The 25,051-nt window shown below is 47.7% G+C and overlaps 1 protein-coding gene across 1 annotated transcript; it reads left to right on the plus strand.

Moving 5' to 3' along the window:
- The first annotated feature begins 14 nt into the window (after positions 1-14).
- Positions 15-24,529, plus strand: LOC147972627 (uncharacterized). The gene is made up of 5 exons (XM_087524413.1): positions 15-371; positions 803-1,169; positions 8,631-8,656; positions 23,693-23,850; positions 24,307-24,529. The coding sequence occupies exons 1-5, from the start codon at positions 15-17 to the stop codon at positions 24,527-24,529; spliced, it is 1,131 nt and encodes a 376-aa protein (XP_087380539.1).
- The last annotated feature ends 522 nt before the right edge of the window (positions 24,530-25,051 follow it).

Below are 25,051 nucleotides of genomic sequence, written 5' to 3' on the forward strand. Positions count from 1 at the left end.
GCAGTACGCCTCTGATGCTCCGACTTAAAGGCTTGGATAGCACCTGGCAGTCTGGCACCGAGCAGCAGCCGGCCGGCGGCGGTCGACGGCCAGCTAGGGTTGGCCGCGGCCAGTTGGCGCCTTGGCTCGTCGCCGTCGTCGGAGTCTCGGAGAGGCGCGCGCGCTTAGCTGCTGGCGCGGTGCTCCGGCAGTCCGACGCCCCGGCCGGTTGTCTGGTCCGCCGCCGGCCGCCCCAAGCCCCCAACACCGACGAACGCTTGGTCTGGGGCTGGATGCGCGTGTCGGCGAGTGGATTGTGCGGCGTGCGTGGACGCTGGAACCCTCGATGCGTGCTTCGTTGCTCTGGTGTGGCCGTGTGGGCTGTTCTGCTGGTGCCTTTGTTTGGGCTAGTGGGCTGACCTGAGAAGAAGAGTAGTATTAAAAAAATTCATTTTTTTGGAGGGTAGGCTAGAGCCCTATGAAGCCCACCTACTGGACTCACCACTGAGCAGGGTGGAAGTCGCGTTCAGAAGGCGAAGACGTAAAGTGTTGGCGGGAGGTTTGAATATGCAGGCCAGCCGTGTGTGGGCTTGAGTGCGTGTAGTGGGCCATGGGCCGAATGTAACGATGGCAGCGTATATAAGCTGGCCATGTGGATCCATGCGGGGTATCGTTGAAATGAAATTTGAAATTACTTCTCTCTCTCTCTCTCTCGCTAATCCCCTTCCTCCGTCTGACCTCGCCGGCGGCGAACCCTAAATCCGGCGGCCTCCTTCGGCCAAAGGCAAGGGCGTGACACATCGGCGACTGCGATCTACCCTAGATCAATGCCGCCTTCCCCGTGTTGAAGCGGCTCAAGCTCTATGATGTCTGCATCTCGGAGGTGGCCCTCCGCCGGCTGCTCGCCGGCTGCATTGTGCTTGAGGCCCTTGAGCTTAGCAGGATCCACGGCTTCAGCAACGTCCAGATCGTCTCGCCCACTCTCCGGAGTATCAGTGTCTCTGTAGTTCGGCCTTTTATGGAGATCTACTACTTGGAAGCACAACCAGCGTTTCAGGAGCTTGTCATCGAGGATGCACCTTGCCTTGAGAGATTGATGCAAGTTGGTCCACTGGGTCCAAGCCAAATCAAGATCAACGCAGCACCGAAACTGACAGTGTTGGGCTACATGTTTGGCGATATAATCAAATGTTCGCTGATGAGAATTTTTGCTAGTAAGGTATAATAAGTCGTCTCCTACTTGATTCCCATTTTAGTGTTAGACTGTATATTGTACCACAACTGTATTTGTACCTGTATTGTACCTCTTCGTACCCTATATAAAGTGATAGGCCACGCACCAGATGCGTTGAGCCAGTTTCCACCAAATCACAAGTTTAACATGGTATCAGACTAGGTTTTCTAAAACCCTAGCCGCCGCCCTCTGTCCTTGGCCGCCGCCGCCTCATCGGATTGCCGCGCCGCCGCCAAGATCGCCATCGCCATGAGTTCCTCTGGCGCTTCCTCGGCCTCTTCCGCTACCCTGCCCGCCTCCGCACCACCAACCGCAGTGGCGCCCTTCATCCCGCCCCAGCTCACGGTGATCCTTGCCGCCAGCACCACGAGCCAGATGGCCGTGTCCACCACCTCGTGCCCTCTGTACCTCGGCTCGTCCCAGTTTGCTCCAGGGTTCATTCCTCCGCTGCCGTCCCACGCATCGGCGCCGCTGGTGCTGTTCAGCACGGTGCCGCCCCCGGCCCCATCGGCGCCCGAGGCCGTGCCGCCACCCATCATCTCCACCGCGGCAGACGTCGTCGCCCCTGCTGGATCTCCGATCGCCGACGGCCCGGGCACTGGCCCCTATCAGCTCACGCACCTCATAACGGTGCGCCTCACGCAGGACAATTACCTGTATTGGCGGGCGCAGATCCTACCGCTTCTTCGCAGCCGTCATCTCGAAGGCTACGTCGACGGGAGCCACCCGTGTCCGCCCCGCCTCGTCCCTGCGGTCACGGCCACCGGCGCCCGGGCCTCGGCCGAAAACCCGGCGCACCATGCCTGGGTCGCACAGGACCAGGCCATCCTGTCCGCGCTCCAGTCCTCCCTCACGGAAGGAGTTGCTGGGCTGGTGGTGTTCACCGCCACGTCCCTCAACGTCTGGGCGACGATGGCTGATAGCTTCTCGGCCAACTCCTCGGCTCGTGCGTCGGCTCTTCGGCAACAACTTCTCGAGTGCAAGAAGCTTGACTCCTCTGCGCACGTCTACTACAACAAGATCAAGACGATCGCCGACACCCTGTCCGCTATCGGGGAGCCGCTTCGTGATACGGAGTTCACTGACTTCGTTCTTCGGGGTCTCGATCAGGACTACGACAATCTCGTTGAGGCGGTGCGGGGTCGTGAGACGCCCCTGTCTCCCCGGGAATTGTATGCGCGCCTTCTCTCCACCGAGCAACGCATTGATGCCCGTCATACCGCGATGCAGCTGAACGATCCTCAGGCCCATGCCGCCTACCGCGGTGTTGGTGGTCATCGTCCACCTCGTCCTCCTACTGGCCAACCCATGGGAGGTGGTGGCCGCCAGCCCCCTACATCATCGCCATCCCGTGGCCCTCCTGTGGCCACCGATCGCCGCGGCCGCCCCAACGTCGACTGCCAGCTGTGTGGCATCCACGGGCACTATGCCTCTCGCTGCCATCGTCGCTTCAAGAGGGATTTTCTTGGCATCGACAATGACGGGCGCGGCAACGAGAAGCAAGCTGCCATCGCCGAACAGAGTTCCTCCGGCCATCCTGGTGGCACCCACCCCGGTGCAGGCGGGTACACACCGTCGTATCAGATCGATCCTGCCTGGTATCTCGACACGGGTGCCACGGAGCACTTGACCAATGAGGCTGCTCGACTCCAGGCGCTGGAGCCCTACCGTGGCCGTGACAAGGTCCGCACCGCTGATGGTTCAGGAATGCCCATTACTCATGTTGGTCAGGCCTCCCTTCTGTCTAGTTCCTCTCGTCACCTTCGCCTTCGTAATGTCCATCACGTCCCACTTGTCACTCGTCCATTACTATCTGTTCATAAGTTTACTCATGATAATGATGTGTTCTGTGAATTTCACCCGTTTCATCTCTTGGTCAAGGATCGAGCCACACGGTGTTGGGGAACGTTGCAGAAAACAAAAATTTTCCTACAGTTTCACCAAGATCCATCTATGAGTTCATCTAGCAACGAGTGATCGGATGCATCTACATACCTTTGTAGATTGCGAGCGGAAGCGTTCAAAGAACGGGGATGAGGTAGTCGAAAACGACGTGATCCAAATCACCGGAGATCCTAGCACCGAACGGACGACACCTCCGCGTTCAACACACGTACAGAACAGCCACGTCTCCTTCTTCTTGATCCAGCAAGGGGGAAGGAGAGGTTGAGGGAGATGGCACCAGCAGCAGCACGACGGCGTGGTGATGATGGAGCTGCAGTACTCCGTTAGGGCTTCGCCAAGCGCTATGGAGGAGGAGGAGGTGTTGGAGAGGGAGAAGGAGGCAACCAAAGGCGTGTTCTGAAAGCCCTCCTTCCCCCACTATATATAGGAGGGCCAAGGGGGGGCACCAGCCCTAGGAGATCCAATCTCCTAGGGGGTGCGGCCAAGGGGGAGGAATCCCTCCTCCCCAAGGCACCTAGGAGGTGCCTTCCCCTCCTAGGACTCTTCCTCCTTGAAACCCTAGGCGCATGGGCCTCTTGGGGCTGGTGCCCTTGGCCCATGTAGGCCAAGGCGCACCCCCTACAGCCCATGTGGCCCCCCGGGACAGGTGGCCCCACCCGGTGGGCCCCCGGGACCCTTCCGGTGGTCCCGGTACAATACCGATAACCCCGAAACTTGTCCCGATGGCCAAAATAGTACTTCCTATATATAATTCTTTACCTCCAGACCATTCCGGAACTCCTAGTGATGTCCGGGATCTCATCCAGGACTCCGAACAACATTCGGGTTACTGCATATACATATCCCTACAACCCTAGCGTCACCGAACCTTAAGTGTGTAGACCCTACGGGTTCGGGGGACATGTAGACATGACCGAGATCGCTCTCCGGTCAATAACCAACAGCGGGATCTGGATACCCATGTTGGCTCCCACATGCTCCTCGATGATCTCATCGGATGAACCACGATGTCGAGGATTCAAACAACCTCGTATACAATTCCCTTTGTCAATCGGTATGTTACTTGCTCGAGATCCGATCGTCGGTATCCCAATACCTCGTTTAATCTCGTTACCAGCAAGTCACTTTACTCGTACCGTAATGCATGATCCCGTGATCAAACACTTGGTCACTTTGAGCTCATTATGATGATGCATTACTGAGTGGGCCCAGTGATACCTCTCCGTCACACGGAGTGACAAATCCCCGTCTTGATCCATGTCAACCCAACAGACACTTTCGGAGATACCCGTAGTATACCTTTATAGTCACCCAGTTACGTTGTGACGTTTGGCACACCCAAAGCACTCCTACGGTATCCGGGAGTTACACGATCTCATGGTCTAAGGAAAAGATACTTGACATTGGAAAACTCTAGCAAACGAACTATACGATCTTGTGCTATGTTTAGGATTGGGTCTTGTCCATCACATCATTCTCCTAATGATGTGATCCCGTTATCAATGACATCCAATGTCCATAGTCAGGAAACCATGACTATCTGTTGATCAACGAGCTAGTCAACTAGAGGCTTACTAGGGACATGTTGGTGTCTATTATTCACACGTGTATTACGATTTCCGGATAATACAGTTATAGCATGAATAAAGACAATTATCATGAACAAAGAAATATAATAATAATACTTTTATTATTGCCTCTAGGGCATATTTCCAACAGTCTCCCACTTGCACTAGAGTCAATAATCTAGTTACATTGTGATGAATCGAAACTGGAATTCTGGTGTTGATCATGTTTTGCTCTAGGGAGAGGTTTAGTCAACGGATCTGCTACATTCAGGTCCGTATGTACTTTACAAATCTCTATGTCTCCATCTTGAACATTTTCACGAATGGAGTTGAAGCGACGCTTGATGTGCCTTGTCTTCTTGTGAAACCTGGGCTCCTTTGCGAGAGCAATAGCTCCAGTGTTGTCACAGAAGAGCTTGATCGGCCCCGACGCATTGGGTATGACTCCTAGGTCGGTGATGAACTCCTTCACCCAAATTGCTTCATGTGCTTCCTCCGAGGCTGCCATGTACTCCGCCTCACATGTAGATCCCGCCACGACGCTCTGCTTGCAACTGCACCAGCTTACTGCCCCACCATTCAAAATATACACGTATCCGGTTTGTGACTTTGAGTCATCCAGATCTGTGTCGAAGCTAGCGTCGACGTAACCCTTTACGACGAGCTCTTTGTCACCTCCATAAACGAGAAACATTTCCTTAGTCCTTTTCAGGTACTTGAGGATATTCTTGACCGCTGTCCAGTGTTCCTTGCCGGGATTACTTTGGTACCTTCCTACCAAACTTACGGCAAGGTTTACATCAGGTCTGGTACACAGCATGGCATACATAATAGAACCTATGGCTGAGGCATAGGGGATGACACTCATTTCTTCTATATCTTCTGCCGTGGTCGGACATTGAGCTGAGCTCAATTTCACACCTTGTAACACAGGCAAGAACCCCTTCTTAGAATGATCCATATTGAATTTCTTCAATATCTTATCAAGGTATGTGCTTTGTGAAAGACCTATGAGGCGTCTTGATCTATCTCTGTAGATCTTGATGCCTAATATATAAGCAGCTTCTCCAAGGTTCTTCATTGAAAAACTTTTATTCAAGTAGGCCTTAATGCTGTCCAAGAGTTCTATATCATTTCCCATCAAAAGTATGTCATCTACATATAATATGAGAAATGCTACAGAGCTCCCACTCACTTTCTTGTAAAAGCAGGCTTCTCCATAAGTCTGCGTAAACCCAAACGCTTTGATCATCTCATCAAAGCGAATGTTCCAACTCCGAGATGCTTGCACTAGCCCATAAATCGAGCGTTGGAGCTTGCACACCTTGTCAACATTCTTGGGATCGACAAAACCTTCCGGTTGCATCATATACAATTCTTCCTTAAGGAAACCATTAAGGAATGCCGTTTTGACGTCCATCTGCCATATCTCATAATCATAAAATGCGGCAATTGCTAACATGATTCGGACGGACTTCAGCTTCGCTACCGGTGAGAAAGTCTCATCGTAGTCAACCCCTTGAACTTGTCGATAACCCTTAGCGACAAGCCGAGCTTTATAGATGGTCACATTACCATCCACGTCTGTCTTCTTCTTAAAGATCCATTTATTTTCTATGGCTCGCCGTTCAACGGGCAAGTCAGTCAAAGTCCATACTTCATTTTCATACATGGATCCTATCTCGGATTTCATGGCTTCTAGCCATTTGTCGGAATCCGGGCCCGCCATCGCTTCTTCATAGTTTGAAGGTTCACCGTTGTCTAACAACATGATTTCCAAGACAGGGCTGCCGTACCACTCTGGTGCGGAACGTGTCCTTGTGGACCTTCGAATTTCAGTAGGAGCTTGATCAGAAGTATCTTGATCATCATCAATAACTTCCTCTTTAGTCGGTGCAGGCGCCTCAGGAACATTTTCTTGAGTTGCGCCATTTTCCGGTTCAAGAGGTAATACTTCATCAAGTTCTACTTTCCTCCCACTTACTTCTTTCGAGAGAAACTCTTTCTCTAGAAAGGATCCATTCTTGGCAACAAAGATCTTGCCTTCGGATCTGAGGTAGAAGATATACCCAATAGTTTCTTTAGGTTATCCTATGAAGACGCATTTTTCCGATTTGGGTTCGAGCTTTTCAGGTTGAAGTTTCCTGACATAAGCATCGCATCCCCAAACTTTTAGAAACGACAGCTTAGGTTTCTTCCCAAACCATAATTCAAACGGTGTCGTCTCAATGGATTTCGACGGTGCCCTATTTAAAGTGAATGCGGCAGTCTCTAAAGCATAGCCCCAAAAAGATAGTGGTAAATCGGCAAGAGACATCATAGATCGCACCATATCTAATAGAGTGCGATTACGACGTTCGGACACACCATTACGCTGAGGTGTTCCAGGCGGCGTGAGTTGTGAAACTATTCCACATTTTCTTAAGTGTGTACCAAACTCGTGACTCAAGTATTCTCCTCCACGATCTGATCGTAGAAACTTGATTTTCCTGTCACGTTGATTCTCAACTTCACTCTGAAATTCCTTGAACTTTTCAAAGGTCTCAGACTTGTGTTTCATTAAGTAGACATACCCATATCTACTCAATTCATCAGTGAGGGTGAGAACATAACGATAGCCACCGCGAGCCTCAACACTCATTGGACCGCACACATCAGTATGTATGATTTCCAATAAGTTGGTTGCTCGCTCCATTGTTCCTGAGAACGGAGTCTTGGTCATTTTACCCATGAGGCATGGTTCGCACGTGTTAAATGATTCATAATCAAGAGACTCTAAAAGTCCATCAGCATGGAGCTTCTTCATGCGTTTGACACCTATGTGACCAAGGCGGCAGTGCCACAAGTATGTGGGACTATCATTATCAATCTTACATCTTTTGGTACTTACACTATGAATATGTGTAGCATTACGCTCGAGATTCATAAAGAATAAACCATTCACCATCGGAGCATGACCATAAAACATATCTCTCATATAAATAGAACAACCATTATTCTCGGATTTAAATGAGTAGCCATCTCGAATTAAACGAGATCCTGATACAATGTTCATGCTCAAACTTGGCACTAAATAACAATTATTGAGGTTCAAAACTAATCCCGTAGGTAAATGTAGAGGTAGCGTGCCGACGGCAATCACATTGACCTTGGAACCATTCCCGACGCGCATCGTCACCTCGTCCTTCGCCATTCTCCGTTTATTCCGCAGCTCCTGCTGTGAGTTACAAATGTGAGCAACCGCACCGGTATCAAATACCCAGGAGCTACTACGAGTACTGGTAAGGTACACATCAATTACATGTATATCACATATACCTTTTGTTTTGCCGGCCTTCTTGTCCACTAAGTATTTGGGGCAGTTCCGCTTCCAGTGACCACTTTCCTTGCAATAAAAGCACTCTGTCTCGGGCTTGGGTCCATTCTTTGGCTTCTTCTCGGCAGCTTGCTTGTCGGGCGCGGCAACTCCCTTGCCGTCCTTCTTGAAGTTCTTTTTACCCTTGCCCTTCTTGAACTTAGTGGTTTTATTGACCATCAACACTTGATGTTCCTTCTTGACTTCTACCTCTGCTGATTTCAGCATAGCAAATACTTCAGGAATGGTCTTTTCCATCCCCTGCATATTGAAGTTCATCACAAAGCTCTTGTAGCTCGGTGGAAGCGACTGAAGGATTCTGTCAATGACCGCGTCATCCGGGAGATTAACTCCCAGCTGAGTCAAGCGGTTATGTAACCTAGACATAGTGAGTATGTGCTCACTGACAGAACTATTTTCCTCCATCTTACAGCTGAAGAATTTGTCGGAGACTTCATATCTCTCGACCCGGGCATGAGCTTGAAAAACCATTTTCAGCTCTTCGAACATCTCATATGCTCCATGTCTCTCAAAACGCTTTTGGAGCCCCGGCTCTAAGCTGTAAAGCATGCCGCACTGAACGAGGGAGTAGTCATCGGTACGTGCCTGCCAAGCGTTCATAACGTCTTGTTCTGCAGGGAGAACAGGTGCATCACCTAGCGGTGCTTGTAGGACATAATCTTTCTTGGCAGCTATGAGGATGATCCTCAGGTTCCGGGCCCAGTCCGTGTAGTTGCTGCCATCGTCTTTCACCTTGGTTTTCTCTAGGAACGCGTTGAAGTTGAGGACTACGTTGGCCATTTGATCTACAAGACATATTGTAAATATTTTAGACTAAGTTCATGATAATTAAGTTCATCTAATCAAATTATAATGAACTCCCACTTAGATAGACATCCCTTTTCTAGTCATCTAAGTATAACATGATCCGAGTTGGCTAGGCCGTGTCCGATCATCACGTGAGACGGACTAGTCAACGTCGGTGAACATCTTCATGTTGATCGTATCTTCTATACGACTCATGCTCGACCTTTCGGTCTTCTATGTTCCGAGGCCATGTCTATGCACATGCTAGGCTCGTCAAGTCAACCTAAGTGTATTGCGTGTGTAAATCTGTCTTACACCCGTTTGTATGTGAACGTAAGGATCTATCACACCCGATCATCACGTGGTTCTTCGAAACGACGAACTTTAGCAACGGTGCACAGTTAGGGAGAACACTTTCTTGAAATTATTATGAGGGATCATCTTATTTACTACCGTTGTTCTAAGCAAACAAGATGCAAAACATGATAAACATCACATGCAATCAAATAATAATAGTGACATGATATGGCCAATATCACATAGCTCCTTTGATCTCCATCTTGGGGCTCCATGATCATCTTGTCACCGTCATACTCTTCGACATGTAAGTTGTGATTCCTTTTACAATAGCATGAACATCTCATACATCACATATAGATCATTCATCATTCATCACAACTTTGGCCATATCATATCACAAAGCACTTGCTGCAAAAACAAGTTAGACGTCCTCTAATTGTTGTTGCAAGTTTTACGTGGCTGAAGTAGGGTTCTAGCAAGAACGTTTTCTTACCTACGTGAAAGCCACACCGTAATTTGTCAACTTCTATTTACCCTTCATAAGGACCCTTTTCATCGAATCCGCTCCAACTAAAGTAGGAGAGACAGACACCCGCCAGCCACCTTATGCAACTAGTGCATGTTAGTCGGTGGAACCGGTCTCACGTAAGCATACGTGTAAGGTTGGTCCGGGCCGCTTCATCCCACAATACCGTTGAAGCAAGATAAGACTAGTAGCGGCAAGAAAGTTGACAACATCTACGCCCACAACTAATTGTGTTCTACTCGCGTAAGAAGAACTACGCATAGACCTAGCTCATGATGCCACTGTTGGGGAACGTTGCAGAAAACAAAAATTTTCCTACGGTTTCACCAAGATCCATCTATGAGTTCATCTAGCAACGAGTGATAGGATGCATCTACATACCTTTGTAGATCGCGAGCGGAAGCGTTCAAAGAACGGGGATGAGGTAGTCGAACATGACGTGATCCAAATCACCGGAGATCCTAGCACCGAACGGACGGCACCTCCGCGTTCAAAACACGTACGGAACAGCCACGTCTCCTTCTTCTTGACCAAGCAAGGGGGAAGGAGAGGTTGAGGGAGATGGCACCAGCAGCAGCACGACGGCGTGGTGATGATGGAGCTGCAGTACTCCGTCAGGGCTTCGCCAAGTGCTATGGAGGAGGAGGAGGTGTTGGAGAGGGAGAAGGAGGCAACCAAAGGCGTGTTCTGAAAGCCCTCCTTCCCCCACTATATATAGGAGGGCCAAGGGGGGGCGCCGGCCCTAGGAGATCCAATCTCCTAGGGGGTGCGGCCAAGGGGGAGGAATCCCTCCTCCCCAAGGTGAAGGAAATATGCCCTAGAGGCAATAATAAAGTTATTATTTATTTCCTTATAATCATGATAAATGTTTATTATTCATGCTAGAATTGTATTAACCGGAAACATAATACATGTGTGAATACATAGACAAACAAAGTGTCACTAGTATGCCTCTACTTGACTAGCTCGTTAATCAAAGATGGTTATGTTTCCTGACCATGAACAATGAGTTGTTATTTGATTAACGAGGTCACATCATTAGTTGAATGATCTGAATGACATGACCCATTCCATTAGCTTAGCACCCGATCGTTTAGTATGTTGCTATTGCTTCCTTCATGACTTATACATGTTCCTATGACTATGAGATTATGCAACTCCCGTTTGCCGGAGGAACACTTTGGGTGCTACCAAACGTCACAACGTAACTGGGTGATTATAAAGGAGCATTACAGGTGTCTCCAAAGGTAGATGTTGGGTTGGCGTATTTCGAGATTAGGATTTGTCACTGCGATTGTCGGAGAGGTATCTCTGGGCCCTCTCGGTAATGCACATCACATAAGCCTTGCAAGCATTGCAACTAATGAGTTAGTTGCGAGACGATGTATTACAGAACGAGTAAAGAGACTTGCCGGTAACGAGATTGAACTAGGTATTGGATACCGACGATCGAATCTCGGGCAAGTAACATACCGATGACAAAGGGAACAACGTATGTTGTTATGCGGTCTGACCGATAAAGATCTTCGTAGAATATGTAGGAGCCAATATGGGCATCCAGGTCCCGCTATTGGTTATTGACCGGAGACGTGTCTCGGTCATGTCTACATTGTTCTCGAACCCGTAGGGTCCGCACGCTTAAGGTTACGATGACAGTTATATTATGAGTTTATGCATTTTGATGTACCGAAGGTTGTTCGGAGTCCCGGATGTTATCACGGACATGACGAGGAGTCTCGAAATGGTCGAGACGTAAAGATTGATATATTGGAAGCCTATGTTTGGATATCGGAAGTGTTCCGGGTGAAATCGGGATTTTACCGGAATACCGGGAGGGTTACCGGAACCCCCCGGGAGCTATATGGGCCATAGTGGGCCTTAGTGGAAAAGAGAAGGGGCTGCCCTAGATGGGCTGTGCGCCTCCCCCTTCCCCTAGTCCTATTAGGACTAGGAGAGGTGGCCGGCCCCCTCCTCCTCTTTTCCCCCTCCGCGAATCCTATTCCGACTAGGATTGGGGGGGGGGGGATCCTACTCCCAGAGGGAGTAGGACTCTCCTGCGCCCTCCTTCTTGGCCGGCCAGCCCTCCCCCTTGGATCCTTTATATACTAGGGCAGGGGGCACCTCTAGACACACAAGTTGATCCACGTGATCTATTCCTTAGCCGTGTGCGGTGCCCCCTGCCACCATATTCCTCGATAATACTGTAGCGGAGTTTAGGCGAAGCCCTGCTGCTGTAGTACATCAAGATCGTCACCACGCCGTCGTGATGACGGAACTCTTCCCCGACACTTTGCTGGATCGGAGTCCGGGGATCGTCATCGAGCTGAACGTGTGCTTGAACTCGGAGGTGCCGTAGTTTCGGTGCTTGATCGGTTGGATCGTGAAGACGTACGACTACTTCCTCTACGTCGTGTCATCGCTTCCGCAGTCGGTCTGCGTTGGGTACGTAGACAACACTCTCCCCCTCGTTGCTATGCATCACATGATCTTGCGTGTGCGTAGGAAATTTTTTGAAATTACTACGTTCCCCACCACAAGGCACCTAGGAGGTGCCTTCCCCTCCTAGGACTCTTCCTCTTTGAAACCCTAGGCGCATGGGCCTCTTGGGGCTGGTGCCCTTGGCCCATGTAGGCCAAGGCGCACCCCCTACAGCCCATGTGGCCCCCCGGGACAGGTGGCCCCACCCGGTGGGCCCCCGGGACCCTTCCGGTGGTCCCGGTACAATACCGATAACCCCGAAACTTGTCCCGATGGCCAAAATAGTACTTCCTATATATAATTCTTTACCTCCAGACCATTCCGGAACTCCTAGTGATGTCCGGGATCTCATCCAGGACTCCGAACAACATTCGGGTTACTGCATATACATATCCCTACAACCCTAGCGTCACCGAACCTTAAGTGTGTAGACCCTACGGGTTCGGGGGACATGTAGACATGACCGAGATCGCTCTCCGGTCAATAACCAACAGCGGGATCTGGATACCCATGTTGGCTCCCACATGCTCCTCGATGATCTCATCAGATGAACCACGATGTCGAGGATTCAAACAACCTCGTATACAATTCCCTTTGTCAATCGGTATGTTACTTGCTCGAGATCCGATCGTCGGTATCCCAATACCTCGTTTAATCTCGTTACCAGCAAGTCACTTTACTCGTACCGTAATGCATGATCCCGTGATCAAACACTTGGTCACTTTGAGCTCATTATGATGATGCATTACTGAGTGGGCCCAGTGATACCTCTCCGTCACACGGAGTGACAAATCCCCGTCTTGATCCATGTCAACCCAACAGACACTTTCGGAGATACCCGTAGTATACCTTTATAGTCACCCAGTTACGTTGTGACGTTTGGCACACCCAAAGCACTCCTACGGTATCCGGGAGTTACACGATCTCATGGTCTAAGGAAAAGATACTTGACATTGGAAAACTCTAGCAAACGAACTATACGATCTTGTGCTATGTTTAGGATTGGGTCTTGTCCATCACATCATTCTCCTAATGATGTGATCCCGTTATCAATGACATCCAATGTCCATAGTCAGGAAACCATGACTATCTGTTGATCAACGAGCTAGTCAACTAGAGGCTTACTAGGGACATGTTGGTGTCTATTATTCACACGTGTATTACGATTTCCGGATAATACAGTTATAGCATGATAAAGACAATTATCATGAACAAAGAAATATAATAATAATACTTTTATTATTGCCTCTAGGGCATATTTCCAACACATGGGAGGTTCTGCTTAGAGGTCACATCCATCAGGGCATGTATGCGTTGGAGGCGCCATCCCTTCCGGAGGTCTTCAGCGCTGTTCACACGTCGGTATCCCAGTGGCATGCCCGGCTTGGTCATCCAGAGTCTCCCATATTTAGCCATGTTTTGCATCGACATGAGCTCCCTACGTCATCTAGTAATAAAGCTTTAGCAATTTGTGATGCATGTCAACAAGGAAAGAGTCATCAGTTACCGTTTGTGTCTTCATCTCGAGTTGTTACTACTCCATTAGAGCTTGTGTTTTTAGATGTATGGGGCCCTGCCCAAACCTCTGTCAGTGGTCATAAATGTTATGTCAGCTTCATTGATGCCTACAGTCGCTTTACCTGGCTTTATCTCTTAAAAAGCAAAGCTGATGTGTTTCGTGTGTTTTTACAATTTCAATTGCATGTTGAGAGACTCCTTCAGCATAAGATCATTCATGTTCAGTCAGATTGGGGGGGCGAATACCACAACCTCAATTCTTTCTTTAATAAGCTTGGGATATCTCATCGTGTTTCATGCCCACATACACATCAGCAGAACGGTGCCATTGAGCGCAAGCACCGCCACATAGTTGAAGCTGGTCTTACACTTCTTGCTCATGCCTCCGTGCCCTTTCAGTTTTGGAGTGATGCTTTTACCACTGTTTGCTTCTTGATCAATCGAACTCCTACTCAAGTATTAAAAATGAAGACACCGCTTGAACTACTGTTTAATGAACTCCCTGACTATACTTTCCTCAAGGTTTTTGGATGTGCTTGTTGGCCGCACCTTCGGCCCTATAACAGTCGCAAGCTTGAGTTTCGCTCTAAAAAGTGCGTCTTCCTTGGGTATAGTGCTCTCCACAAAGGCTACAAATGTCTCCATGTTCCAACAAATAGAGTCTATATTTCTCGTGATGTCTTATTCGACGAAAGTCTGTTTCCTTTTTCGAATCTACCATCTTCCCCATCGTTGTCATCATCCACTACTAGCTCCTTTGTTTCGCCTGATCAACTTGAGGATGTTGCATATTCGCCTGTGTTATTGCCTAACCACGGTGCAGGTACCGGACGTGGCGCTCGCCTTGAGCTCCTTGACGAACCGGAGTCGCCCGCACCTGCTTCTAGTGACGGCGACGTCGATTGCTCCATGGGACATGCAGCGGGCGAGCGCCCCGAGGCCGCCTCCTCGGATCGCTGGAGTTTGCACATTTTGTTAGCACCTTTCGGATTGACAAAACCTTCTGGTTGCATCGTATACAAATCTTCTTTAGTAAATCCATTAAGGAATGCAGTTTTGTTTATCCATTTGCCAGATTTCATAAAACGCGGCAATTGCTAACATGATTCGGACAGATTTAAGCATAGATACGAGTGAGAAACTCTCATCGTAGTCAACACCTTGAACTTGTCGAAAACCTTTTGCGACAATTCTAGCTTTGTAGATAGTAACACTACTATCAGCGTCCGTCTTCCTCTTGAAGATCCATTTATTCTCAATTGCTTGCCGATCATCGGGCAAGTCAACCAAAGTCCATACTTTGTTCTCATACATGGATCCCATCTCAGATTTCATGGCTTCAAGCCACTTTGCGGAATCTGGGCTCACCATCGCTTCTTTATAGTTCGTAGGTTCATCATGATCTAGTAGCATGACTTCCAGAACAGGATTACCGTAACACTCTGGTGCGGATCTTACTCTGGTTGATCTACGAGGTTCAGCAGTATCTTGATCTGAAGTTTCATGATCATTATCATTGGCTTCCTCACTAACTGGTGTAGGTGTCACTGAAACAGTTTTCTGTGATGTACTACTTTCCAGTAAGGGAGCAGGTACAGTTACCTCATCAAGTTCTACTTTCCTCCCACTCACTTCTTTCGAGAGAAACTCCTCTAGAAAAACTCCGAATTTAGCAACAAAAGTCTTGCCTTCGGATTTGTGATAGAAGGTGTACCCAACAGTCTCCTTTGGGTATCCTATGAAGACATATTTCTCCGATTTGGGTTCGAGCTTATCATGTTGAAACTTTTTCACATAAGCATCGCAGTCCCAAACTTTAAGAAATGACAGCTTAGGTTTCTTACCAAACCATAGTTCACACGGTGTCGTCTCAACGGATTTAGATGGTGCCCTATTTAACGTGAATGCAGCTGTCTCTAATGCATAACCCCAAAACGATAGTGGTAGATCGGTAAGAGACATCATAGATTGCACTATATCCAATAAAGTATGATTATGACGTTCGGACACACCATTATGCTGTGGTGTTCCATGTGGCATGAGTTTGTGAAACTATTCCACATTGTTTTAATTGAAGACCAAGCTCGTAACTCAAATATTTTACCTCTGCGATCATATCGTAGAAACTTTTATTGTCTTGTCATGATGATTTTCCACTTCACTCTGAAATTCTTTGAACTGTTCAAATGTTTCAGACTTATGTTTCATCAAGTAGATATCCCCATATCTGCTCAAATCATCTGTGAAGGTCAGAAAATAATGATACCTGCTGCAAGCCTTAATATTCACCGGACCACATACATCAGTATGTATGATCTCCAACAAATCTGTTGCTTGCTTCATTATTCCAGAGAATGGCGTTTTAGTCATATTGCCCAAAAGGCATGGTTCGCAAGCATCAAGTGATTCATAATCAAGTGATTCCAAAATCCCATCAGCATGGAGTTTCTTCATGCGCTTTACACCAATATGACCTAAACGGCAGTGGTACAAATAAGTTGCACTATCATTATTAACTTTGCATCTTTTTGTTTCAATATTATGATTATGTGTATCACTACGATCGAGATCCAACGAACTATTTTCATTGGGTGTGTAACCATATAAGGTTTTATTCATGTAAACAGAACAACAATTTATTCTCGTACTTAAATGAATAACCGTATTACAATAAACATGATCAAATCATATTCATGCTCAACGCAAACACCAAATAACACTTATTCAGGTTCAACGCTAATCCCGAAAGTATAGGGAGTGTGCGATGATGATCATATCAATCTTGGAACCACTTCCAACACACATCGTCACTTCACCCTTAAATGGTCTCTGTTTATTCTGCAACTCCCGTTTTGAGTTACTAATCTTAGCAACTGAACTAGTATCAAATACTGAGGGGTTGCTATAAACACTATTAAAGTACACATCAATAACATGTATATCAAATATACTTATGTTCACTTTGCCATCCTTCTTATCTGCCAATCACTTGGGGTAGTTCTGCTTCCAGTGACCAGTCCCTTTGCAGTAGAAACACTTAGTCTCAGGCTCAGGACCAGACTTGGGTTTCTTCACTTGAGCAGCAACTTGCTTGCTGTTCTTCTTGAAGTTCCCCTTCTTCCCTCTGCCCTTTTCTTGAAACTAGTGGTCTTGTCTACCATCAACACTTGATGTTTTTCTCGATTTCTACCTTCGTCAATTTCCGCATTACGAAGAGCTTGGGAATCGTTTCCGTTATCCCTTGCATATCATAGTTCATCACGAAGTTCTACTAACTTGGTGATGGTGACTAGAGAATTCTGTCAATCACTATCTTATCTGGAAGATTAACTCCCACTTGATTCAAGCGATTGTAGTACTCAGACAATCTGGGCACATGCTCACTAGTTGAGTGATTCTCCTCCATCTTTTAGCTATAGAACTTGTTGGAGACTTCATATCTCTCAACTCGGGTATTTGCTTGAAATATTAACTTCAATTCCTGGAACATCTCATATGGTCCATGACGTTCAAAACGTTTTTGAAGTCCCGATTCTAAGCCGTTAAGCATGGTGCACTAAACTATCAAGTAGTCATCATATTGAGCTAGCCAAACGTTCATAACGTCTGCATCTGCACCTGCAATAGGTCTGTCACCTAGCGGTGCATCAAGGACATAATTCTTCTGTGCAGCAATGAGGATAAACCTCAGATCACGGATCCAATCCGCATCATTGCTACTATCATCTTTCAAGACAATTTTTCTCTAGGAACATATCAAAATAAACATATGAAAGCAACAAGGCAAGCTATTGATCTACAACATAATTTGCAAAATACTACCAGGACTAAGTTCATGATAAATTTAAGTTCAATTAATCAGATTACTTAAGAACTCCCACTTAGATAGGCATCCCTCTAATCCTCTAAGTGATCACGTGATCCAAATCAACTAAACCATAACCGATTATCACGTGAGATGGAGTAGTTTTCAATGGTGAACATCGTTATGTTGATCATATCTACTATATGATTCACGCTCGACCTTTCGGTCTCCGTGTTCCGAGGCCATATCTGCATATGCTAGGCTCGTCAAGTTTAACCTGAGTATTCTGCGTGTGCAAAACTGGCTTGCACCCGTTGTAGATGGACGTAGAGCTTATCACACCCGATCATCACGTGGTGTCTGGGCACGACGAACTTTGGCAACGGTGCATACTCAGGGAGAACACTTCTTGATAATTTAGTGAGAGATCATCTTATAATGCTACCGTCAATCAAAGCAAGATAAGATGCATAAAAAGATAAACATCACATGCAATCAATATAAGTGATATGATATGGCCATCATCTTGTGCTTGTGATCTCCATCTCCGAAGCACCATCGTCACCGGCGCGACACCTTGATCTCCATCATAGCATCGTTGTCGTCTCGCCAATCTTATGCTTCCACGACTATCACTACCATTTAGTAATAAAGTAAAGCATTACATCGCGATTGCATTGCATACAATAAAGCGACAACCATATGGCTCCTGCCAGTTGCCGATAACTCGGTTACAAAACATGATCATCTCATACAATAAAATTCAGCATCATGCCTTGACCATATCACATCACAACATGCCCTGCAAAAACAAGTTAGATGTCCTCTACTTTGTTGTTGCAAGTTTTACGTGGCTGCTACGGGCTTAAGTAAGAACCAATCTCACCTATGCATCAAGACCACAACGATAGTTTGTCAAATAGACTACGTTTTAACCTTCGCAAGGACCGGGCGTAGCCATACTTGGTTCAACTAAAGTTGGAGAGACAGTCGCCCGCAAGCCATCTATGTGCAAAGCACGTCGAGGGAACCGGTCTCGCGTAAGCGTACGCGTAAGGTTGGTCCGGGTCGTCTCGTCCAACAATACCGCCGAACCAAAGTATGACATGCTGGTAGGCAGTATGACTTGTATCGTCCACAACTCACTTGTGTTCTACTCGTGCATATAACATCAACATAAATAACCTAGGCTCGGATGCCACTGTTGGGGAACGTAGTAATTTCAAAAAAATTCCTACGCACACGCAAGATCATGTGATGCATAGCAACGAGGGGGAGAGTGTTGTCTACGTACCCAACGCAGACCGACTGCGGAAGCGATGACACGACGTAGAGGAAGTAGTCGTACGTCTTCACGATCCAACCGATCAAGCACCGAAACTACGGCACCTCCGAGTTCGAGCACACGTTCAGCTCGATGACGATCCCCGGACTCCGATCCAGCAAAGTGTCGGGGAAGAGTTCCGACACCACGCCGTCGTGCTGACGGAACTCTTCCCCGACACTTTGCTGGATCGGAGTCCGGGGATCGTCATCGAGCTGAACGTGTGCTCGAACTCGGAGGTGTCGTAGTTTCGGTGCTTGATCGGTTGGATCGTGAAGACGTACGACTACTTCCTCTACGTCGTGTCATCGCTTCCACAGTCGGTCCGCGTTTGGTACGTAGGCAACACTCTCCCCCTCGTTGCTATGCATCACATGATCTTGCGTGTGCGTAGGAAATTTTTTGAAATTACTACGTTCCCCAACACAAGGCACCTAGGAGGTGCCTTCCCCTCCTAGGACTCTTCCTCCTTGAAACCCTAGGCGCATGGGCCTCTTGGGGCTGGTGCCCGTGGCCCATGTAGGCCAAGGTGCACCCCCTACAGCCCATGTGGCCTCCCCGGGACAGGTGGCCCCACCCGGTGGGCCCCCGGGACCCTTCCGGTGGTCCCGGTACAATACCGATAACCCCAAAACTTGTCCCGATGGCCGAAATAGTACTTCCTATATATAATTCTTTACCTCCAGACCATTTCGGAACTCCTCGTGATGTCCGGGATCTCATCCGGGACTCCGAACAACATTCGGGTTACTGCATATACATATCCCTACAACCCTAGCGTCACCGAACCTTAAGTGTGTAGACCCTACGGGTTCGGGAGACATATAGACATGACCGAGATCGCTCTCCGGTCAATAACCAACAGCGGGATCTGGATACCCATGTTGGCTCCCACATGCTCCTCGATGATCTCATCGGATGAACCACGATGTCGAGGATTCAAACAACCCCGTATACAATTCCCTTTGTCAATCGGTATGTTACTTGCTCGAGATCCGATCGTCGGTATCCCAATACCTCGTTTAATCTTGTTACCAGCAAGTCACTTTACTCGTACCGTAATGCATGATCCCGTGATCAAACACTACCCAACAGACACTTTCGGAGATACCCGTAGTATACCTTTATAGTCACCCAGTTACGTTGTGACGTTTGGCACACCCAAAGCACTCCTACGGTATCCGGGAGTTACACGATCTCATGGTCTAAGGAAAAGATACTTGACATTGGAAAACTCTAGCAAACGAACTATACGATCTTGTGCTATGTTTAGGATTGGGTCTTGTCCATCACATCATTCTCCTAATGAGAATGATGTGATCCCTTATCAATGACATCCAATGTCCATAGTCAGGAAACCATGACTATCTGTTGATCAACGAGCTAGTCAACTAGAGGCTTACTAGGGACATGTTGGTGTCTATTATTCACACGTGTATTACGATTTCCGGATAATATAGTTATAGCATGAATAAAGACAATTATCATGAACAAAGAAATATAATAATAATACTTTTATTATTGCCTCTAGGGCATATTTCCAACACACGGGAGGTTCTGCTTAGAGGTCACATCCATCAGGGCATGTATGCCTTGGAGGCGCCATCCCTTCCGGAGGTCTTCAGCGCTGTTCGCACGTCGGTATCCCAGTGGCATGCCCGGCTTGGTCATCCAGAGTCTCCCATATTTAGCCATGTTTTGCATCGACATGAGCTCCCTACGTCATCTAGTAATAAAGCTTTAGCAATTTGTGATGCATGTCAACAAGGAAAGAGTCATCAGTTACCGTTTGTGTCTTCATCTCGAGTTGTTACTACTCCATTAGAGCTTGTGTTTTTAGATGTATGGGGCCCTGCCCAAACCTCTGTCAGTGGTCATAAATGTTATGTCAGCTTCATTGATGCCTACAGTCGCTTTACCTGGCTTTATCTCTTAAAAAGCAAAGCTGATGTGTTTCGTGTGTTTTTACAATTTCAATTGCATGTTGAGAGACTCCTTCAGCATAAGATCATTCATGTTCAGTCAGATTGGGGGGCGAATACCGCAACCTCAATTCTTTCTTTAATAAGCTTGGGATATCTCATCGTGTTTCATGCCCACATACACATCAGCAGAACGGTGCCATTGAGCGCAAGCACCGCCACATAGTTGAAGCTGGTCTTACACTTCTTGCTCATGCCTCCGTGCCCTTTCGGTTTTGGAGTGATGCTTTTACCACTGTTTGCTTCTTGATCAATCGAACTCCTACTCGAGTATTAAAAATGAAGACACCGCTTGAACTACTGTTTAATGAACTCCCTGACTATACTTTCCTCAAGGTTTTTGGATGTGCTTGTTGGCCGCACCTTCGGCCCTATAACAGTCGCAAGCTTGAGTTTCGCTCTAAAAAGTGCGTCTTCCTTGGGTATAGTGCTCTCCACAAAGGCTACAAATGTCTCCATGTTCCAACAAATAGAGTCTATATTTCTCGTGATGTCTTATTCGACGAAAGTCTGTTTCCTTTTTCGAATCTACCATCTTCCCCATCGTTGTCATCATCCACTACTAGCTCCTTTGTTTCGCCTGATCAACTTGAGGATGTTGCATATTCGCCTGTGTTATTGCCTAACCACGGTGCAGGTACCGGACGTGGCGCTCGCCTCGAGCTCCTTGACGAACCGGAGTCGCCCGCACCTGCTTCTAGTGACGGCGACGTCGATTGCTCCATGGGACATGCAGCGGGCGAGCGCCCCGAGGCCGCCTCCTCGGCTCCGCCTGGCCCAGGTGCTCCGTCGCCCGCGCGGTCTCCTGGCAGTGGGCCTCCACTGCCTCCCGCCTCACTTGCGCGGTCTTCACCACCCGCGACGCCCTCGCCTGCCTCACCTGGGCCGGCCTCGCCTGAGCCCGCCTCGCCCGGGCCCGCCTCACCCGTGTCAGCTTCCTCCCCTGGGCCGGCCTTGCTTGTGCATGTCTCGCCTGCGGCCTCGCTCCTCGAGAGCCTGTCTCCTGCATCGTCACCTGCCTCTCCTGACGAGGTACCGGCTGACCCGCCTCCAGCTCCTGTGGTCCTTCGACCGCATACACGTAGCCGGAGCGGTATTCATCGGCCCAAGAAATACACTGATGGCACTGTTGCATGGATTGCTGCCTGCTTGGCTCAAGCACAATCCGATCCTACTACGGAACCTCGACACTATCAAGCAGCGATGAGTATTCCTCACTGGCGTGCTGCTATGGACCTTGAGATTCAGGCTCTTCGTCAGAATGGCACCTGGCAGCTGGTCTCTCCCCATTCAGGTATCAACGTCATTGACTCCAAATGGGTCTTCAAGGTCAAACGACATGCAGATGGTTCTATTGAGCGGTACAAAGCTCGGCTGGTTGCTAAGGGCTTCAAGCAACGGTATGGTCTTGACTACGAGGATACCTTCAGTCCTGTTGTTAAGCCAACCACTATTCGACTGCTCCTATCACTTGCTGTTACACGAGGTTGGTCCCTTCGTCAATTGGATGTTCAGAATGCCTTCCTTCATGGGGTTCTTCAGGAGGAGGTCTACATGCGTCAGCCCCCTGGGTATGTTGACCCTGATCGTCCCCAGCATCTCTGTCGTCTGGTAAAGGCGCTCTATGGTCTCAAACAGGCTCCTCGTGCTTGGCATGCACGGCTGGGCTCTGCGCTTCGTGCTCATGGATTTGTGCCCTCCACTGCTGATACTTCACTGTTTATTCTTCAGCGACCGGAAGTCACCATGTACATTCTGGTCTATGTTGATGATATCATCCTTGTCAGCTCCTTTGTTGCGGCGACTGATCGTTTGGTTCTGGCTCTCAGTTCGGATTTTGCTGTCAAGGATCTGGGAAAACTTCATTACTTTCTTGGTCTAGAGGTCACATATCCACATGATGGTCTTGCTCTTTCTCAGCAGAAGTACTCTCAGGATCTCCTGCGGCGTGCTGGCATGTTGGAGTGCAAAGCTACTACTACTCCCATGTCCTCCACTGTGATTATTTCTGCTACTGATGGGACTCTCCTCTCTGCTGATGATGCTACCGAGTACAGAAGCCTTGTTGGGGCTCTTAAGTACCTCACCATCACACGGCCTGATATTTCCTATGCAGTTAACCGTGTTTGTCAGTATCTTCATGCCCCTCGAGAGCCTCACTTGACTGCCGTCAAAACGTATTCTGCGTTACGTTCGCTCCACTGTCTCTTATGGACTTCATCTCCGGCCGGCGCCTTCTAGTGTGCTCTCGGCCTTCAGTGATGCGGACTGGGCTGGTAACCCAGATGACAGGCGATCCACGGGGGGATATGCAGTATTCTTTGGTCCTAATCTGATCGCCTGGAGTGCTCGGAAACAGGCCACAGTTTCTCGGAGTAGCACTGAAGCTGAGTACAAGGCGGTTGCTGATGCCACTGCTGAGCTTATTTGGGTCCAGTCTGTTCTTCGAGAATTGAAGATCTCTCACAGTCAGCCTCCTGTCCTTTGGTGTGACAACATCGGTGCCACATATCTTTCATCGAATCCGGTATTTCATGCCCGAACGAAACACATCGAAGTTGATTATCATTTTGTGAGAGAACGTGTTGCACAGAAGTTCCTGCAGATCAAGTTCATCTCCTCCAAGGATCAACTTGCTGATATCTTCACCAAACCGTTGTCTCTTCCTTTGTTCATAGGCTGTAGACGCAATCTTAACTTACTGAGTACCTCAGGCCACAGTTAAGATTGAGGGAGGGTGTTAGACTGTATATTGTACCACAACTGTATTTGTACCTGTATTGTACCTCTTGGTACCCTATATAAAGTGATAGGCCACGCACCAGATGCGTTGAGCCAGTTTCCACCAAATCACAAGTTTAACATTTAGTAAGTTTGGTGTCTTGATGTGGTGTCATGTGTATCGGTCCAGGGTATGATCCCCATCCCGTTCACCGGGTCGGTGCATACAGTGAAGATTTTGGTTCTGGAATCCGTCGGCCCCAATCTGGATGCAATTGTCCTATTTCTTAGATGCTTTCCCTGTCTGGAGAAGCTGTACATCCAGGTGAAAACTTTTCTTGTTAGAATGTTAGCAACTCCAGCAAAATGAATTGTAAATACGAAGTTATTCAAAGCTGTTTTAATTTTGCTCAATCATACATCTCTCCCGATGTCTAGTTTGGACATATGGAGATACTATTATTTAGTACTGTCGGTAAAGGTTTCTATTTTTGCTAAATTTCCCAAGATTTTTACGATAACAATCTACTGGTGAAATCTGCATCTAGGACTTTGAAGTCAAAAGGCATGTGTTTTTCTTGAGTTAAAGAGAGGTGCTCGGAGGGACTACATTGTTTAAAACTGAATCTACATATCCTGCAACTATTCGTGATGTGATTAGATATGCCAGCTATATATGAAGAAATTATTCTGGCGTAAGTGTCCGCTATACTTACTTCGTTCTCTTTTGCAGTCATGCCATATGAAAGTTCGGTAAAATGGCAAACTCATCGGTCCTATCGACTGTCTTGATCTGCATCTCAGAGAAATAGTACTGAACGGCTATCAAGGCAAGAGACGTGAGGTTAACTTTGCCAGGTTCTTTGTTTTGCATGCAAGGGTTCTCAAGGTAATGAAATTTGGTGTGTCTGGTAACTGTGACGAGAAATGGATGGCTAATCAGCGCGAGCAGCTGCACCTGGATAACAGAGCTTCTACAGACGCACAGTTTTACTTCGGAAAAGATCGTGTTGAATCCAGTTTTTAAGATAATAAGCACATACAATCCATTTGATAGTTCATTCTGTAAATTCTGTTTATCAGCCTGATGCCCTTTCAAGAGATAGGCTGTTTATCTTTGTCGCCTATTCTATTCAAAACATTCTAATTCTAGAGTGTTTGGAAGTGCATGTAAAAGCTACCTCTTGGTTTATCAAACTGTTAGGCAAAACCTGGGAAGATCATCTTATCATCATGCACTGGAAATTTCAGCATTCCCCCCCATGTTCTAGTTTGCCGTGGTGGTGTCCAAAATCTGGGGTTATTATTAGCTTTGATGATGAATTAGTGCTTGTTTGCTTGAAAAACAAAAAACTGGGCAGGCTGGAGATGGTCTAGTATGTAGTATGCAGAAAGATCATGTGCCAATTTTTTGTGGTTCACCACCCGATTTTTGTTTGTTTGTTTCATTTTTGATATACCCACCCTGATGTGCATATACACGTTTATGCTATGTACTCTTTGTTCCTGAATAATGAACTCTCTGCAGATGAAATCTAGGCCTGGAACG

This window comes from Triticum urartu, chromosome 5A (genome assembly GCF_056163025.1).
Source record: "Triticum urartu cultivar PI428250 chromosome 5A, HENAU_Tu73, whole genome shotgun sequence".
NCBI lineage: Eukaryota > Viridiplantae > Streptophyta > Magnoliopsida > Poales > Poaceae > Triticum > Triticum urartu.